General features: G+C 44.4%; 2 protein-coding genes across 2 annotated transcripts in view; both read left to right on the forward strand.

Annotated features, from left to right (window-relative positions):
• Nucleotides 1-715: 715 nt before the first annotated feature.
• LOC141213678 (uncharacterized) overlaps nucleotides 716-21117 on the forward strand; it is a 57117-nt gene continuing 36715 nt past the window's right edge. Inside the window, exons 1-6 of the mRNA XM_073665278.1 lie at nucleotides 716-904; nucleotides 979-1102; nucleotides 1186-1283; nucleotides 1480-1570; nucleotides 4335-5875; nucleotides 7307-7312. Of these exons, the coding sequence (XP_073521379.1) occupies nucleotides 728-904; nucleotides 979-1102; nucleotides 1186-1283; nucleotides 1480-1570; nucleotides 4335-5875; nucleotides 7307-7312 (2037 nt within the window). The 5' untranslated portion in view covers nucleotides 716-727. The remainder of the gene's footprint in view (nucleotides 905-978; nucleotides 1103-1185; nucleotides 1284-1479; nucleotides 1571-4334; nucleotides 5876-7306; nucleotides 7313-21117) is intronic.
• Nucleotides 16754-21117, forward strand: part of LOC141213667 (uncharacterized) — a 36178-nt gene continuing 31814 nt past the window's right edge. Inside the window, exon 1 of the mRNA XM_073665264.1 lies at nucleotides 16754-16843. The gene's annotated coding sequence lies outside the window, so the exon portion shown is untranslated. The remainder of the gene's footprint in view (nucleotides 16844-21117) is intronic.

The raw sequence follows: 21117 nt of genomic DNA on the forward strand, positions 1-21117 counted from the left end.
GGGTGAGCTGCAGTCACACACACAGACCTTGCAGACAGCGGTGAACAGCACAGAGAACTGTGCACTAGCGCTGCAAGGCACAGCGATTTATAAAGTAGCTTGGGTAAAGCAGAATAGAGCAAATAGGTAGCTAAAACTGTCCCTCAGAACAACAGCGTCCTATCCCTAACTGAATTCACAGCAGAGTGAGCTCAAAATGGCGGCGGCGGCTTTTATAGTGCATCATGACATCATTTCAGCAGCCAATCACAGCCATGCCATTAGTTAAGATGCCTACATGCCTAACAGGATGTGCCCACACTTCTTAGGATCCTCATTGGCTGAATAAAATGAAACTGGCTCATTGCATTATGGGAACTTCCGATTCCGGTATACGATATTGCAAAAGTATCGGAATTAAGTATCGGAATTCCGATACCGCGAATATAGGCCGATACCCGATATTTCAGTATCGGAATGCTCAACACTAATTATTATACAGGATTTTTATGATGTTCCATCGGCTCATCTTCTTCTCATTCAGGTCTCTACAATACCGGATCCTCTCAGTGAAGATCGTCTATATAAGAAAATTTTCCTGATTTACCTATCAAAGATGGATATGGACAGGGACAAGATGGTGGAGAGCATATTACACCTCACACTAGAGATCCTCTTCCGGCTTACTGGAGAGGGGAGAGATTCTGATGACGTCACATTACATCATTCTTATCTATGGGAATAACAGATGGACAGAACTGGAGAGGTGAGGACTCTGGAAATGTCTGTAGTGAGATTTATTAATGTGTCTCTCCATAACCAGAGATTAATCACGGGGCCTCCACCTCACCCCCTGATACATGAGGACATCAATGACCAGATCCTAGAACTCGCCTACAAGATGATTGAGCTGCTGACTGGAGAGGTGACACTGCTGGGACATTATACAGTAACGCTATAAAGGGATCGGGGAGATGACGGTATCATTGTATGTGTCAGGTTCCTATAAGGTGTCAGGATGTCGCCATCTATTTCTCCATGGAGGAGTGGGAGTATTTAGAAGGACACAAAGATCTGTACAAGAACATCATGATGGAGGTTCCCCAGCCCCTCACATCACCAGGTAATAGACAGGACTAAATACACACGGCCTATAATTATATGTATGTAAAGAATGAATTCAGTCTCTGTATGTGTTTCCTCCAGATCTATCCAGTAAGAGGACAACACCAGAGAGATGTCCCCGTCCTCTTCTTCCTCAGGACTGTAAACAAGAAGATCCCAATGTTCCTCAGGATCATCAGGTAGATGGAGAGAAGGTGTCATGAGATCTTCCCTATGATGTGTAGACGGCTGTAAAAGTCATGTCTTCAGTCTTGTTTTATCCACCATTATTGTGTTTTATACTTGTGTAATGAGAACAGTGGAGATGGCAGGATTAGAGCCGATCATACATGTGACTTCTCCATCTGTCTTTGACTTTTATAATATTTGTTTCAGGGTGAAGATCTGACCCATATTAATACTATAGAGGCATATGTGAGGGGTGATGAGCGGTGTAAGGAGGAGATTCCTATATATGACTACCCAGGTGAGTAGTAACCATGAAATGTTGAGAAGTCTCAGATTTTTCTCAGTAATAGTGCTGGAGAACGCAGCAGTACTGGACCTGGGTGCACGAGTAGGGTCCAAACCACATATAATATAAGAGGAACCTCGGCACTCAGGTAATGAATTTTAGCAAAAGCAATTTTAATTGCAGTCCACAGCAGAAAAAAAACAAAAACACGTTTCGGTCTATACGACCTTCATCAGTGTACCACTTGTTGGGAATGACAATAGGAAAGGAGGGTGAGGACACAGTGTCTCAGGCAGTAATCCCTTAGGACCAGAAGACAGGGAGAATGGGCTAAGGGATCACGTGCCTGAGACACTGCATCCTCTAACCTGGTGAGTAGTGACCACTAAATTCTGAGAAGTCACAGATTCTTCTCAGTCACCGGCTGTGGCAGCTTTATCAGTCGTGTAGTCCGGCCGTATCACAATCGTGTGATCACCATTTTCCCTCTAGACCACAACATTCTCCTCCGTCCGAAAATATTCAATTTTCTTTGTGTAATTGTGAAATTCTATAGATCTTCCAACCTGGAGCATCCACCTACCCCCTGGGATTAGTAGACGCTGACCGTCACCTGCCCAGATCTGTAAACTATAAAGCCAAATGACAGCGTACGTAGAAAGTGCTGGCAAGTGAGAAAATCACTTGAAGAAAAATATTCTGATGGGTCTGTAAGAGAAAGCGGAGGGTAATGATGCTGTTGGCTTCCTAGATCCCTGATATTTTATTGGATGAATCTACCTTCTCTCCCTTCTGTGCGGCTGAATGTTCTCATATGGTCCCTACAAGACCAGGTCCAGTCTTTCGGGCCAAAGTTTGCTTTTTTGATCGATAACATTAAATGTGCAGTGAGAGACAAGTGTGAATTTCTGTACAATAACAACAGAGTTTCCCTTTATACTTTTCAATTTCTTTTAAAACCAACGAACTTCAAACAGGATCTTGATAAACTACATAAAAACATTACAACTGTGCCATGATATGTCTCTAAGCTGTGCGTGGCTGATGGCTGTAATATACATCTATTCACGCCTGCAGGAGATGTGGTGGCATGGCTCGAGCCCTGGTTTCATGGATTCACTCCACGTCATAAATTCCATAATGTTTTCAATCCTAAAGAATTCAGATTCCAGCACAATCGCTCCTGAAATGGGGGCACTAATACTTTCTCTACTCTTCTGGTCAGGACTCATCATACCTCCAATGGTCCACCATAAATGAGTGCAACTCCGGTTTAGTGTTGGATTTCTCCCTTCATACTTACGTTGTTGTTGGGGATGTTACATGTTTATATATTCTTTCCTTTTTTTTACAAGTTCATTCTGTATGATAGTCTGATTGTGGTGGGATCGGCCGGCCTCACTTTTGTGTCTCTGTAACTCCCTGGTAGTCTTTCTAAAAGATCTCCATTGCCTCTTCCAAATGTCCGAGATCTAAATTTAAGACACCTCAGCTCTGCAGTATTGTAAAAATCTTCACTTTAAATGTCTAATATTTCTTCTTGACACTCATGTGATAGAAAATATTGTCCCTTACGATAGTTTAGATTGCCAAGAGCCACCGAGCCCCAGACTCTAATTACCCCAGAGAGGTTTCTCCACTAGTTACTCATTTTTCTCTGAAGACTGTTGAGTTTGATCATTTCAGTAGATGTGTTATTGTCTATACTCACAGTTTTTGACTTCAGTAATCCTCTGATGTAACCCCTTCCCACAGACAGTTTTTTGTTCCTAATCAGGTTCCATTTTTCATATTTGATATGTGTCACTTTATGTGGTGATAATTTTGGAATTCTTCACAAAGGATAATAGGAAACAAATGGACTTTACAAATTATTTTCCAACTTCTCTTGAATCTGACAATCCCCTATATACGGTTGTACACTACTGTCTGGGCACATGGCAGGGTAAGAAGGGAAGGAGCGACATTTAGCTATTAGGAATGCAGATCTTGCTGGAATAGTTCGCAGACACAATGTATTGGGGGCACTGTTCATGGTCACCTGGCAGCTCAAAAGATGGCCACCACGAACAGGCTTGTCACTATCTACCCTGTTTACAGATTTCACAAATTACTCTGCTCATCACCCTTTAACCCGTCTACATGGATGTGGACTTACACAGAGACCCCTAGGCTTGGGCCACGGTGTTACCAGCTGTTCTGTAGAGTGAGATGGGAAGAAGAATAGTCAGGTAGCCGGGTCAGAACCAGGAGGGCAGAGAAAGTACAAAATCAGAAGACACGAGTAGTCACTAAACGAGCCGAGGTCACAACAGGAACCAAATGCACAAGCCGGGAGCTGATCACAGAGGACTGAACCAGAGGAGAACAAGGCTGGATCTGGCAGCTTCCGGCAATATGCTTCCAGCTTTAGTAGGGTGCGGTGCTTTCCAAATGGGTGAAGCAGGGAGCAGATTACTCCAGCTGGACAGCACACACACCCATACTGCCAGACTGGATGGTACTACTGGTTCCATGCAAACTAATCTAAGTGGCTGGACAGAGCCTGCGCCTTTTACTCCATATTTGGGAGGCAGAATGAATAAACAGTTGAACACCACGCTCCACTGGTTCATCCTATGAGGTTTTCTATTAGATGGTCATTGTCCTGGTGAATAAGTGAATTTTTTTTTATATAACTTGCCTTTATTTACAGACAGTTTAAGTAGAAATGTTCAAAAATATAAAATTCAAGGATTTTTTATTAAAAAATAATAATTGGTTTTATTCTTGGCAGATAACTGTACCAGGAGATCAGAGGGACAGCTGACATCTTCAATTTTCAAATCAGATAATTTTCAGATCCCACAGGATACAATTGAAGTGAATGACATTTCTCCAGATTTACCATCATCCCTTCACAGCAAAGATCTGTCATCTGATCCTATGAAACAGGTCCTGTCTTCTGATTCATTACCGACTACTAAGGAAAATCATAGTCACAAAATAAGCATTAAAAAACAAACTGCTCCTAATGCAAAGAAGCCATTTTCACATTCAGAGTATAGAAATAGTTTTCCTCTCAAAAAGTCTTTTCTTAAACATCAAAAAATTCACACAGTGAAGAATAGATTTTCTTGCTCCAAGTGTGGGAGATGTTTTAATCAGAAATCAAATCTTGTTAGGCATGAGAGAACTCACACAGGAGAGAAGCCATTTTCCTGTTCAGAATGTGGGAAATGTTTTACAGAGAAATCAACTCTTATCACACATCAGAGAACTCACACAGGGGAGAAGTCTTTTCCATGTTCAGAATGTGGAAAATGTTTTAACCAGAAATCTAGTTTTCTTAAGCACCAGAGAACTCATACAGGGGAGAAGCCATTTTCATGTTCAGAATGTGGGAAATATTTTACTGAGAAATCAAATCTTATCAAGCATCACAAAACTCACACAGGGGAGAAGCCATTTTCATGTTCAGATTGTGGGAAATGTTTTGTACAGAAATCACATCTTAATATACATCAGAGAACTCACACCGGGGAGAAGCCATTTTCTTGTTCAGAATGTGGGAAGTGTTTTGCAAAGAAATCAAATCTTATCAAGCATCACAAATCTCACACAGGGGAGAAGCCTTTTTCATGTTCAGAATGTGGGAAATGTTTTACAGCAAAATCAACCCTTATCAAACATCAGAGAACTCACACAGGTGAGAAGCCTTTTTCTTGTTCAGAATGTGTGAAATATTTTACAGAGAAATCAACTCTTATCACACATCAGAGAACTCACACAGGGGACAAGCCATTTTCTTGTTCAGAATGTGGGAAATATTTTGCAAAGAAATCAAAGCTTATCAAACATCAGAGAACTCACACTGGGGAGAAGCCTTTTTCATGTTCAGAATGTGGAAAATGTTTTGCAGAGAAATCAACTCTTACCAGCCATCAGAGAACTCACACTGGAGAGAAGCCGTTTTCATGTTCAGAATGTGGGAAATGTTTTACCGCGCAGTCTACTCTTATAAAACATCACAAAACTCACACAGGGGAGAAGCCATTTTCATGTTCAGAATGTGGGAAATGTTTTGCAAAGAAATCAAAGCTTATCCCACATCAGAGAACTCACACAGGGGAGAAGCCTTTTTCATGTTCAGAATGTGGAAAATGTTTTGCAGAGAAATCAACTCTTATCAACCATCAGAGAACTCACACAGGAGAGAAGCCATTTTCATGTTCAGAATGTGGGAAATGTTTTACAGCGCAGTCTACTCTTATAAAACATCACAAAACTCACACAGGGGAGAAGCCTTTTTCATGTTCAGATTGTGGGAAATGTTTTGTACAGAAATCAGATCTTAATAAACATCAGAGAATTCACACAGGGAAGAAGCCTTTTTCTTGTTCAAAATGTGGGAAATGTTTTAACCAGAAAGCGCATCTTGATAACCACCGGAGAACCCACACAGGGGAGAATGCCACAACTACACCCAACTAGTCTCTGCACAGACAAGAAAGGCCCTAGCTGCACAACTAAAAACCACCACAGACCTAACTCCTTAATAAGCCGTTGAGGAGTTTCTCGTACCTCCTCGTCCTCGTACCGCAACACACTGTCAACAAGGGGAAAGAAAAGTATGAAGTAAAATACGAAAACCCTGAATGAGAAACAAAAACACATTCATATAGGGCGAAGAAGTCAAGCTAAGGAGAACAAAAAATAGAAGGAACAAGTATAATCTCTCAAAAACCTAACATTGTTAGAATGAAAAGGTACTGGGAGGGAAAGCAAACTGACCTGGAGGATAGTTTCACCTTTGTGGTGAAACTTACAAAATTCATCCTCATCCACTGTATATAAACCTGTCCATTTATAATGACCACGGACAAGATAAAGATTCCCAACTCACATCAGGACCACAAGATCCCAGGTACTTTCAGCTGCATCACATGTAATGTACTTAATTATATGTACCAAATGTCCAACTGGGGGTCTGTATGTAGGGGAGACAGGGCAAAAACTTAGAACAAGGATGAATTCTCATCGCCACACAAAAAAAGACAAAAAGAATAGTTCTACTTGTGGCCACTTATTTTTACTTCCACAACTGCTTCTCCCTTTCCAAAACTGATATTTCTGCTTCACATCACTTGTCTCATCTATTGCATTATTCCTGTGCCATGTTGTGTATAAATATGTGACTCTTCAGATTTTGTGTTATACTATGTCTGATGAAGAGACCTGAGTAGTCTCGAAAGCTTACTGACTAATGGCTAACTGAAAAGATGGTATCAAAAACTGAGGACTCTCAAACTGTAATATTTGTCTCCATACAGCAATTTTAAGATCTCTCCACAGGTGTTCAATGGGATTTAGATCCAGACTCCTTGCTGGTCAGAACTCCCCAGCACTTTGTTTCCATCCATTTTCTGGGGGCTTCTTGAAGTATGTTTGGGGTCATTGTCATGCTGGAAACCCATGACCTAGGACACAAACCCAGCTTTCTGACACTAGGCACTACATTGTGACCCAAAATCCTTTGCTAATCTTCAGATTTCATGATGTCTTGCACACAGTCAAGGCACCTAGTGCCAGAGGCAGCGAACCAACACCAAAACACCTTTGAACCTCCACCATATTTGACTGTATGGGTTGTAAATTTATTGATTATGCTGCGCACCTTGGATAAAGGAACATGCTTATCCCTAAAGATGGACTTATAACCTTGAAATTGTTGATATTTTTCAACAATTTTAGTTCTCAAATCCTCAGACAGTTGTCTTCTCCTTTTTCTGTTTTCTCCATGCTTAGTGTGGCACACATATGCACACAATGCAAAGATTGAATCAAATTCTCCCTTTTTTATCTAGTTTTAGTTGTGATTTTCATATTGCCCACACCTGTTACTTGCCACAATTGCGTGTGAACAAGCTTCACATGCTTGAAACAAAGTTGTTTACCTAGAATTTTGTCCGGCCTATTTTGTGTGAAATTATGTTCAATTTGCCTTTTTCTCTCTGTTTTCTTGTGTTGTTCCAATACACGCAAAGGAAATAAATGTGTATAACAAAACATGTAATTGCAATAATTTTCAGGGAGAATTACTTCATTTTCTGGAACAATTTCAAGGGATCCAACACTTTTCACCAGGACTTGTTTTTGTTGCCTTTTTAACTTGTTGCAGCATTTCATCCTCTACGTGTTCAGCTTTATTAGGAGGCTTGTAGCAAAGTCCAATTAGCAGCTTTCCATTATTGCCATGTCCATGTACATTTACCCAGACTGATTCTACATCAGGAATGTAAACCTCACAACATGAAAACTTTGACAAAGTCGTGGGCCAACCAGTATACAGTATAATGAGCCCCACATCCTCCTCCATACATAAGAAACAAGAGGAAAAAACTTCAAGTCAGAGTCCCATATAATGGTGAAAAAATTACAAAATGTTATTAATTATAATTTATACAGGAAAAAAATATGAATCGCAGAAACAGAGACAGTTAATAGTAAAACAATGGAGGAGCACTAATGAGGAGCATGAGACAAATTAACATGATTCTTTTCTGATGTAAGTACATAATTGGGCTGCCAAAAAATAAGAATATATTGTTAAAATGCTGAGAAGCATTCAATAAAAGTGCAGGTGCTTGTGAGGTAGGTCAGAAGTAGTTGCTATATAAGAGGTTAGTTATACCGCTGTCTATATATAGGTACTAATATAGATAGCTCATACCGGGGACAGCAGACCTTTGTAAGTGGTATCAGTGCCCTGACTCTTAGGCGACAGGGTAAAAGTATATCCTAATACATATTAAAGCCTAGAAAATGCACCTAAGTAAGAATAAAGATTAAAGAACTGCAGAAAAGGGGGTGTGTAGTCTCTCGGCCAATGGGTGTGGGGAGGACGTGGCATGACACATGGCAATCACTGCTACACCGCCGCATCACTACTACCCAACCATACTACACTGCTCAAAAAATAAAGGGAACACTTAACAGAATATAACTCCAAGTAAATCAAACTTCTGTGAAATCAAACTGTCCACTTAGGAAGCAACACTGATTGACAATCAATTTCACATTAAGTTGTGCAAATGGAATAGACAATAGATGGAAATTATTGGCAATTATCAAGACCCCCTCAATAAAGGAGTGGTTCTGCAGGTGGGGACCACAGACCACATCTCAGTAGCAATGCTTTCTGGCTGATGTTTTTGTCACTTTTGAATATTGGCTGTGCTTTTACACTCGTGGTAGCATGAGACGGACTCTGCAACCCACAGAAGTTGCTCAGGTAGTGCAACTCATCCAGGATGGCACATCAATGCGAGCTTTGACAAGAAGGTTTGCTGTGTCAGCGTAGCGTCCAGAGGCTGGAGGCGCTATCAGGAGACAGGCAAGTACACCAGGAGACGTGGAGGGGGCCGTAGAAAGGCAACAACCCAGCAGCAGGACAACTACCTCCGTCTTTGTGCATGGAGGAACAGGAAAAGCACTGCCAGAGCCCTGCAAAATGACCTCCAGCAGGCCACAAATGTGCATGTGTCTGCACAAACGGTTAGAAACTGACTCCATGAGGGTGGTATGAGGGCCCGACGTCCACAGATGGGGGGTGTGCTCACAGCCCAAGACCGTGCAGGACACTGTGCTCTTCACGGATGAAAGTTGGTTCACATTGAGCACATGTGACAGACGTGACAGAGTCTGGAGACGCCGTGGAGAGAGATCTGCTGCCTGCAGCATCCTTCAGCATGACCGGCTTGGCAGTGGGTCAGTAATGGTGTGGGGTGGCATTTCTTTGGAGGGCCGCACAGCCCTCCATGTGCTCGCCAGAGGTAGCCTGACTGCCATTAGGTACCGAGATGAGATCCTCAGACCCCTTGTGAGACCATATGCTGGTGCGGTTGGCTCTGGGTTCCTCCTAATACAAGACAATGCCAGACCTCATGTGGCTGGAGTGTGTCAGCAGTTCCTGCAAGATGAAGGCATTGAAGCTATGGACTGGCCCGCCCGTTCCCCAGACCTGAATCCCATTGAGCACATCTGGGACATCATGTCTCACTCCATCCACCAACGTCACGTTGCACCGCAGACTGTCCAGGAGTTGGCGGATGCTTTAGCCCAGGGGTCTGGGAGGAGATCCCACAGGAGAACATCCGCACCCTCATCAGGAGCATGCCCAGGCATTGTAGGGAGGTCATACAGGCACGTGGAGGCCACACACAATACTCAGCCTCATCAGGAGTATGCCCAGGCATTGTAGGGAGGTAATACAGGGACGTGGCGGCCACACACAATACTGAGCCTCATTGTGACTTGTTTTAAGGTCATTACATCAAAGTTGGATCAGCCTGTAGTATGTTTTTCCACTTTCATTTTGGGGATGACTCCAAATCCTGGCCTCCATTGGTTAATAAATGTGATTTCCATTGATGATTTTTGTGTGATTTTGTTGTCAGCACATTCAACTTTGTACAGAACAAAGTATTCAATGAGAATATTTCATTCATTCAGATCTAGGATGTGTTATTTCAGTGTTCCGTTTAATTTTCTGAGCAGTGTATATATATATATATATATATATATATATATATATATATATATATACAGTGAAGGAAATAAGTATTTGATCCCTTGCTGTTTTTATAAGTTTTCTCACTGACAAAGACATGAACCGTCTATAATTTTAAGGGTAGATTAATTTTAACATTGAGATATAGAATATCCCAAAAAAATCAAGAAAATCACAGTGCCCCTGACGAAGCATCAGCAATACGGCGTTGGGGTGGTGTGAGGGGGCCGGGGTATGTTCTGAATACGTTTTCTCTTTTGATCCCTCTGGCTGTAGCCATTATGGGAAGGTGTCGCAGCTTTTATTTGAGTATTATCTCTTGATAACAAATATTCATTTCATATCTAAATTTAATACATGCATATTTATGTATATTAAAAAAAATTCTTTCCAAATCAGACAATGTGATTTTCAGGATTTGTTTTCTCATTTTGTCTCTGATAGTTGATCTCGACCTATGATGTCAATTACAGGCCGCTCTCATCTCTGTAAGTGGGAGAACTTGCACAATTGGGGGCTGACTAAATACTTTTTTTCCCCACAGTATACATATAATATATATACAGTACAGACCAAAAGTTTGGACACACCGTCTCATTTAAAGATTTTTCTGTATTTTCATGACTAAAAATTATACATTCACACTGAAGGCATCAAAACTATGAATTAACACACGTGGAATTATATACTTAACAAAAAAGTGTGAAACAACTGAAAATATGTCTTATATTCTAGGTTCTTCAAAGTAGCCACCTTTTGCTTTGATGACTGCTTTGCACACTCTTGGCATTTTCTTGATGAGCTTCAAGAGGTAGTCACCGGAAATGGTCTTCCAACAATCTTGAAGGAGTTCCCTGAGATGCTTAGCACTTGTTGGCCCTTTTGCCTTCACTCTGCGGTCCAGCTCACCCCAAACAATCTCGATTGGGTTCAGGTTTGGTGACTGTGGAGGCCAGGTCATCTGGTGTAGCACCCCTTCACTCTCCTTCTTGGTCAAATAGCCCTAACACAGCCTGGAGGTGTGTTTGGGGTCATTGTCCAGTTGAAAAATAAATGATGGTCCAGCTAAACGCAAACCGGATGGAATAGCATGCCGCTGCAAGATGCTGTGGTAGCCATGCTGGTTCAGTATGCCTTCAATTTTTAATAAGTCCCCTACAGTGTCACCAGAAAAGCACCCCCACACCATCACACCTCCTCCTCCATGCTTCACGGTGGGAACCAGGCATGTAGAGTCCATCCGTTCGCCTTTTCTGCGTTGCACAAAGACACGGTGGTTGGAACCAAAGATCTCAAATTTGGACTCATCAGACCAAAGCACAGATTTCCACTGGTCTAATGTCCATTCCTTGTGTTCTTTAGCCCAAACAAGTCTCTTCTGCTTGTTTCCTTTCCTTAGCAGTGGTTTCCTAGCAGCTCTTTTACCATGAAGGCCTGCTGCACAAAGTCTCCTCTTAAAAGTTGTTGTAGAGATGTGTCTGCTGCTAGAACTCTGTGTGGCATTGACCTGGTCTCTAATCTGAGCTGCTGTTAACCTGCGATTTCTGAGGCTGGTGACTTGGATAAACTTATCCTCAGAAACAGAGGTGACACATGGTCTTCCTTTCCTGGGGCGGTCCTCATATGAGTCAATTTCTTTGTAGCGCTTAATGGTTTTTGCAACTGCACTTGGGGACACTTTCAAAGTTTTCACAATTTTTCGCACTGACTGACCTCCATTTCTTAAAGTAATGATGGCCACTCGTTTTTCTTTACTTAGCTGCTTTTTTCTTGCCATAATACAAATTCTAACAGTCTATTCAGTAGGACTATCAGCTGTGTATCCACTAGACTTCTGCACAACACAACTGATGGTCCCAACCCCATTTATAAGGCAAGAAATCCCACTTATTAAACCTGACAGGGCACACCTGTGAAGTGAAAACCATTTCCGGTGACTACCTCTTGAAGCTGATCAAGAGAATGCCCAGAGTGTGCAAAGCAGTCATCAAAGCAAAAGGTGGCTACTTTGAAGAACCTAGAATATAAGACATATTTTCAGTTGTTTCACACTTTTTTGTTAAGGATATAATTCCACATGTGTTAATTCATAGTTTTGATGCCTTCAGTGTGAATGTATAATTTTTATAGTCGTGAAAATACAGAAAAATCTTTAAATGAGAAGGTGTGTCCAAACTTTTGGTCTGTACTGTACATATATTATCCCACATGAATATTGCTCCACTCATATGTGTGAGTGTGTGTGTGTGTGTGAGTATATATTATTATTATATATATATATATATATATATATATATATATATATATAATGTGTGTATATAAGACAGTGTGCTTTGCTGGAGGGGGAAGGACTTTTCTCTGAACAGAAGCTCAGTCTGGGCAAATCAGAAGCAGATTTACAATAGTTGTGTAAAGGTGGTGTATACAACTCGTAACACCAGTTCCCTTCTGTCCTATCAGCTGAGGTTACCAGGGTTCATCATAGCTCTTAGTCAGTGATGGGGGAAAATGGGAGAATACAATAGGCTGGTGATATCAGTCCCCCACATCGGGGGCTGGAGATGCTCCTCTTGGACTGGATTTAAAATCATAAGACACATGTGCTGTCTCTCTCTTACTCCATGGACACAATGACGACCATATCTGGTTTTGATACATTACAGACCAAAAGTTTGGACACACCTCATTTAAAAGATTTTTCTGTATTTTCATGACTATGAAAATTGTACATTCACACTGAAGGCATCAAAACTATGAATTAACACATGTGGAATTATATACTTAACAAAAAAGTGTGAAACAACTGAAATTATGTCTTATATTCTAGGTTCTTCAAAGTAGAAGGGAAGGACCAAATGTATGACGATGGGAAAATGGGGGAAACCCAACAACTAGGGAAAATGAGAGAGGAGACCCCCTAGGCAGATCTTACAACACCCTGACTCCCCTATCGTCCTTAATCACCAAGAAACTTCAAGAAGAAACTAGCCAACTGCTAGAACTCCAGGCCTGAACAGAGGAAAATAGTTCACCGGTGACTCTCTGGAGACACTGTGGGTTTTTAAATATCAAGCAAGGGTGTGTCAATTAGCAGCAGAAAGAGGAGATCACTGCTGGGTCCTAGCGAGAGGATAGCACTACACTACAGGGATGAAAGAATCAAAAAGGTGTCTGCAAAGCCAAGCACAGCGACCTTCTACAGCAGGATCCAGAACTACTGTCTGTCAAACCTGATACACCCGTGACACCCTCCCAGAATGTTAGACATAATTATTCCAGCAGCCATTACCCCCATCGTGGGGGAGGAATAATAACAAATGTGGGATTAGAGGCTTAGAATACATAGGGGCGTGATGAATTCTAAGTCTTTCTATGAAATAGAATAAAAATGATAACAAAGATGGACGGGCACATTGGGAGATGAGAGGAAATAGGATGGGGTTTATTGATAATTACTATTTCACCCTTATTACTACTAACACTGAATGACTGCAGAGGTTGGCACCCTAAGAAGTCCATAGTCTAAAGGAAAGACTTAGAATTCATCATGTCCCTTTGTATTCTAAACCTCTAATACCAGAGGAATATCGTTTCCTAAGTGGGTTCACTGTAGTGGGAGAGGGGGTCTGCTGTTTTGGCCGCTGCACAATATTCCAGACAAATCAGCAATCCAGAAACCATATACAGTGGGTACGGAAAGTATTCAGACCCCTTTAAATTTTTCACTCTTTGTTTCATTGCAGCCATTTGGTAAATTCTAAAAAGTTCATTTTTTTCTCATTAAAGTACACTCTGCACCCCATCTTGACTGAAAAAAACAGAAATGTAGACATTTTTGCAAATTTATTAAAAAAGAAAAACTGAAATATCGCATGGTCATAAGTCTTCAGACCCTTTGCTCAGGCACTCATATTTAAGTGACATGCTGTCCATTCCTTGTGATCCTCCTTGAGATGGTTCTACTCCTTCATTGGAGTCCAGCTGTGTTTAATTAAACTGATAGCACTTGATTTGGAAAGGTACACACCTGTCTATATAAGACCTCACAGCTCACAGTGCATGTCAGACCAAATGAGAATCATGAGCTCAAAGGAACTGCCCAAGGAGCTCAGAGACAGAATTGTGGCAAGGCACAGATCTGGCCAAGGTTACAAAAGAATGTCTGCATTACTTAAGGTTCCTAAGAGCACAGTGGCCTCCATAATCCTTAAATGGAAGATTTTTGAGACCACAAGAAGTCTTCCTAGACCTGGTCGTCCAGCCAAACTGAGCAATCGTGGGAGAAGAGCCTTGGTGAAAGAGGTAAAGAAGAACCCCAAGATCACTGTGGCTGAGCTCCAGAGATGCAGTAGGGAGATGGGAGAAAGTTCCACAAAGTCAGCCCTCCACCAGTCGGGTCTTTATGGCAGAGTGGCCCAACGGAAGCCTCTTCTCAGTGCAAGACATATGAAATCCCGCATAGAGTTTGCTCAAAAACACATGAAGGACTCCCAGACTATGAGAAATAAGATTCTCTGGTCTGATGAGATGAAGATAGAACTTTTTGGTGATAATTCTAAGCGGTATGTGTGGAGAAAACCAGGCACTACTCATCACCTGCCCAATACAATCCCCACAGTGAAACATGGTGGTGGCAGCATCATGCTATGGGGGTGCTTTTCAGCTGCAGGGACAGGACAACTGGTTGCAATTGAAGGAAACATGAATGCGGCCAAGTACAGAGATACCCTGGATCAAAACCTCTTCCAGAGTGCTCTGGACCTCAGACTTGGCCGAAGCTTCACCTTCCAACAAGACAATGACCCTAAGCACACAGCTAAAATAACAAAGGAGTGGCTTCAGAACAACGCTGTGACCATTCTTTACTGGCCCAGACAGAGCCCTGACCTAAACCCAATTGAGCATCTCTGGAGAGACCTGAAAACGGCTGTCCACCAACGTTCACAATCCAACCTGATGGGACTGGAGAGGATCTGCAAGGAAGAATGGCAGAGGATCCCCAAATCCAGGTGTGAAAAACTTGTTGCATCATTCCCAAGAAGACTCATGGCTGTACTAGCTCAAAAGGGTGCTTCTACTCAATACTGAGCAAAGGGTCTGAATAATTATGACCATGTGATATTTCAGTTTTTCTTTTTTAATAAATTCGCAGAAAAATTCTACATTTCTGTTTTTTTCAGTCAAGATGGGGTGCACAGTGTACTTTAATGAGAAAAAAATGAACTTTTTAGAATTTACCAAATGGCTGCAATGAAACAAAGAGTGAAAAATGTAAAGGGGTCTGAATACTTTCCGTACCCACTGTAGTGATTCTTCCCTTCCGAGCCGTGGAAGCGAGATCTTCTGCCACATTCTGGTGTCGCCTTATTGTTGAGAAACTGCTTTAAAAATTGTGTAGCCCCCTATAAGCTATTCCTGCCCACAGTGCCCCCATCCAGCGAGTGTTTGAGAAAGGTTATTACACTGAAACGTCCCGATATTCACAACCAAGGATCACAATCTCATTTATCATTGCTACGCGCTGTTTACTGCATCAATGGAGGGAACAACTGAGATTCTCCAGACTCCACTCGCTCCTCACACTCAGCAAATGTCTGCAATGCAGACTATATACCCGAGGCATCGCACACACGGCATCGTACACGAACTACTTCTGTTACATACGTTCTGCTCCGTACACACAGCTCCACTCCGTGCACCTCGTACACACTGCTCCGCTCCGTACACCTCGTACACACGGCTCTGCTCCGTACACCTCGTACACGCGCGGCTCAGCTCTGTACACCTCGTACACACGCGGCTCTGCTCCGTACACCTCGTACACATGCGGCTCTGCTCTGTACACCTCCTACACACTGCTCCGCTCCGTACACCTCGTACACACGCGGCTCTGCTCCGTACACCTCGTACACACACGGCTCCGCTCCGTACACCTCGTACACGCGCGGCTCTGCTCCGTACACCTCGTACACACTGCTCCGCTCCGTACACCTCGTACACACACGGCTCCGCTCCGTACACCTCGTACACGCGCGGCTCTGCTCCGTACACCTCGTACACACTGCTCCGCTCCGTACACCTCGTACACACGCGGCTCCGCTCCGTACACCTCGTACACGCGCGGCTCTGCTCCGTACACCTCGTACACACTGCTCCGCTCCGTACACCTCGTACACACACGGCTCCGCTCCGTACACCTCGTACACGCGCGGCTCTGCTCCGTACGCCTCGTACACACTGCTCCGCTCCGTACACCTCGTACACGCGCGGCTCTGCTCCGTACACCTCGTACACGCGCGGCTCCGCCCCGTACACCTCGTACACGCGCGGCTCCGCTCCGTACACCTCGTACACGCGCGGCTCCGCTCCGTACACCTCGTACACACGCGGCTCCGCTCCGTACACCTCGTACACACGCGGCTCTGCTACATCCACACTGTAAACCCCTCCTGACCCCACACATAAACTTCAGCTCATCCAGCACCATGACAACCAGCACAGCAGAGTCCTGCATCCACTGAGGCCCCTGATCATGTGACCCCTGACTCCTCCCCTCCTGTGACCTCATCACAGGTCCTGTGCGCACACAACAGCCATATATGTGGTTTGAGCCTAGAATGTATGGGCTCCTTCTAGGTCCTGAAGGACATGCCCCCGGAAAGACGTCATACCTAGAAGGAGCCCATACATTCTAGCATTTACCTATATATGTGGTGGCGGCTCTGCAGGTGGAGGTATGTGGAGACCCCCATTACTGGGACAGGGTGCATTAACCCCTTCAGCACGGAGGCTCTTTGGGGGTCTTGTGTTGCCCCTTTATAAGAATCATAAGGTTTCTGTTCTGTTTCCTGTAATAGATACATACGACCCCACTATGGAGACAGGAAGGGAGGAAACGTATTGTTCTCAGAGTACAGGACCCCCCACAGTGTAATGCCCCCATTATACCCCTTATGCAGGATGTATGATGCCCCCATTATGCCCCTTATGCAGAATGTATGATGCCCCCACACAGTTTAATGCCCCCATTATGCCCCTTATGCAGGATGTATGATGCCCCCCACACAGTGTAATGCCCCCATTATGCCCCTTATGCAGGATGTATGATGCCCCCACACAGTGTAATGCCCCCATTATGCCCCTTATGCAGGATGTATGATGCCCCACACAGTGTAACGCCCCCATTATGCCCCTTATACAGGATGTATGATGCCCCCACACAGTGTAATGCCCCCATTATGCCCCTTATGCAGTATGTATGATGCCCCCCTCCACAGTATAATGCCCCCATTATACCCCTTATGCAGTATGTATGATGCCCCCCTCCACAGTGTAATGCCCCCATTATGCCCCTTATGCAGGATGTATGATGCCCCCACACAGTGTAATGCCCCCATTATGCCCCTTATGCAGGATGTATGATGCCCCCCACACAGTGTAATGCCCCCATTATGCCCCTTATGCAGGATGTATGATGCCCCCACACAGTGTAATGCCCCCATTATGCCCCTTATACAGGATGTATGATGCCCCCACACAGTGTAATGCCCCCATTATGCCCCTTATGCAGGATGTATGATGCCCCCCACACAGTGTAATGCCCCCATTATGCCCCTTATGCAGGATGTATGATGCCCCCACACAGTGTAATGCCCCCATTATGCCCCTTATGCAGGATGTATGATGCCCCACACAGTGTAACGCCCCCATTATGCCCCTTATACAGGATGTATGATGCCCCCACACAGTGTAATGCCCCCATTATGCCCCTTATGCAGTATGTATGATGCCCCCCTCCACAGTGTAATGCCCCCATTATACCCCTTATGCAGTATGTATGATGCCCCCCTCCACAGTGTAATGCCCCCATTATGTCCCTTATACAGGATGTATGATACCCCCACACAGTGTAATGCCCCCATTATGCCCCTTATGCAGGATGTATGATGCCCCCACACAGTGTAATGCCCCCATTATGCCCCTTATGCAGTATGTATGATGCCCCCTCACAGTGTAATGCCCCCATTATGCCCCTTATGCAGAATGTATGATGCCCCCACACAGTGTAATGCCCCCATTATGCCCCTTATTCAGGATGTATGATGCCCCCACACAGTGTAATGCCCCCATTATGCCCCTTATGCAGGATGTATGATGCCCCCCACACAGTGTAATGCCCCCATTATGCCCCTTATGCAGGATGTATGATGCCCCCACACAGTGTAATGCCCCCATTATGCCCCTTATGCAGAATGTATGATGCCCCCCACAGTGTAATGCCTCCATTATGCCCCTTATGCAGGATGTATGATGCCCCCACACAGTGTAATGCCCCCATTATGTCCCTTATGCAGGATGTATGATGCCCCCACACAGTCTAATGCCCCCATTATGCCCCTTATGCAGGATGTATGATGCCCCCACACAGTGTAATGCCCCCATTATGCCCCTTATGCAGAATGTATGATGCCCCCCACACAGTGTAATGCCCCCATTATGCCCCTTATGCAGGATGTATGATGCCCCCACACAGTGTAATGCCCCCATTATGCCCCTTATGCAGAATGTATGATGCCCCCCACAGTGTAATGCCTCCATTATGCCCCTTATGCAGGATGTATGATGCCCCCACACAGTGTAATGCCCCCATTATGCCCCTTATGCAGGATGTATGATGCCCCCATTATGCCCCTTATGCAGGATGTATGATGCCCCCCACACAGTGTAATGCCCCCATTATGCCCCTTATGCAGAGTGTATGATGCCCCCACACAGTGTAATGCCCCCATTATGCCCCTTATGCAGAGTGTATGATGCCCCCACACAGTGTAATGCCCCCATTATGCACCTTATGCAGGATGTATGATGCCCCCACACAGTGTAATGCCCCCATTATGCCCCTTATGCAGTATGTATGATGCCCCCACACAGTGTAATGCCCCAATTATGCCCCTTATGCAGTATGTATGATGCCCCCACACAGTGTAATGCCCCCATTATGCACCTTACGCAGGATATATGTTGCCCCCACACAGTTTAATGCCCCTTATGCAGTATGTATGATGCCCCACACAGCTGGCCACATCCCAATCCACGCCCATTTACTATTTCTCCCCTGGCAGGAGGAGTAGTCAGAGGAGCGCTGGTAATGAGAGGTATTCAGCAGACGCCCGAGACTGCAGGGTGCACATCCAAATCCAGGACTGTCCTCTGTATCCGGGACAGTTGGGACTAGAGATGAGCTGATAGATTCCCGAGTCTCTGGTCCTGCATCCAGGTTGGTGGCGACTGGACAGGAGGTCATGAATCTCTAATGTTCCGATGTCCCCGGTGGCTTTTGATCACCCATGACAGCGCGATATCATCTGTGCTCCTGCTCATCTCTAGTTGGGACCTGAGGATTATTTTTTGTTCCTTTATTCACAGTTGGAGGTGCCAGAACTTTCTCATCTTTATGTAGCTTCACTATATGACATTTTGCTTTTTTGTGTAAGGCCGTGTTCACATGTCCCAATCGTGGTATGCATGGCCCCCTCATCCCCAATCCTGGTATGCATGGCCCCCTCATCCCCAATCCTGGTATGCATGGCCCCCTCGTCCCAAATCGTGGTATGCATGGCCCCCTCATCCCCAATCCTGGTATGCATGGCCCCCTCGTCCCCGATTGTGGTATGCATGGTCCCCAATCGTGGTATGCATGGCCCCCTCGTCCCCAATCGTGGTATACATGGCCCCCCCATCACTGCACACATGAAAAAAATAAACACTTCTTACCTTCCTTTCCTCTGCTCCAGCACTGCATCCAATTCTGCCAGCAGCTGCTCACCTCAGCAGCTGAGCAGGGCATGACATCACTGTCATGCACCCTCAGATGCCGAGGTGACCTGTGGGTATAGTCACTCTCCACACCAGGACTACAGGCGTGGAGAGGAGTAAATAGTCATTCTCCTTAATAGCGCGCACTGTCAGCACGGCAGCAGCTCCTGCTGCCGCTCAGCGATCCTGTGTGCCTGCCACTAAAGAGAATGAATATTCACTCTTCTCCACACCCATGGGAGTGGAGAAGAGTGAACATTCATTCTCTCTAATAGCGGGCACACAGGATCGCCTAGCCGCAGCAAGAAGCCGGAGGATGCGACTGACAGTGTGCGCTATTAAGGAGAATTACTATTCACTTCTTTCCACTCCCATGGGCGTGGAGAAGAGTGAATATTCATTTTCTTTAGCAGCGGGCACACATGGTAACTGAAGCTGCCGGCTATTACCTGTGCCCGCTGCTCCACCGCCATAACTTCCCCTCCCCCACCACCCTTTACAGCCAGAATGCATAGAAGCCGGGAAAACACCTGAGCTGTGACGGGACGCATGACTGAGCCCTCAAAGCGGGACAGTCTCGCGGAAAACGGTATGTTTGGGAGCTATGCCTTTGCCTGCTCCCCTACATGTATACTCTCGAGCATGTATATATGCATGTAGGGGAGCAGGCCTTTCTAGATATCGAGTCTTTGTACAGATATATATATATAGTACAGACCAAAAGTTTGGACACACCTTCTCATTTAAAGATTTTTCTGTATTTTCATGACTATGAAAATTGTACATTCACACTGAAGGCATCAAAACTATGAATTAACACATGTGGAATTATATACTTAACAAAAAAGTGTGAAACAACTGAAAATATGTCTTATATTCTAGGTTCTTCAAAGTAGCCACCTTTTGCTTTGATGACTGCTTTGCACTATACCCATGTCTGGGTGTGAAGACAGAGGTGCATGGGAATAAAGTTAGACCTCCCAAAAAAAGACACTGGATTTGAGTTTATGTTACTCTGCTATCATTCAATGGTGTTTAGAAGTCTGGCCCCATCCAGCCTTTACTCATTTTTATAAGAGTCAGCCTGTCAGCATTTTCAGTTGACAGGCGGATGCGCCTATCGGTTAACTCCACCAGCGGCACTAAAAACCCGCTCTGATAAAATGCTAGCGGCAGGGCAGGCCAGGCCAGG

The sequence above is a fragment of the Phyllobates terribilis genome, unplaced genomic scaffold (genome assembly GCF_046119375.1).
Source record: "Phyllobates terribilis strain yellow unplaced genomic scaffold, ASM4611937v1 Scaffold_207__1_contigs__length_3498100, whole genome shotgun sequence".
In the NCBI taxonomy this organism is placed as follows: Eukaryota; Metazoa; Chordata; class Amphibia; order Anura; family Dendrobatidae; genus Phyllobates; species Phyllobates terribilis.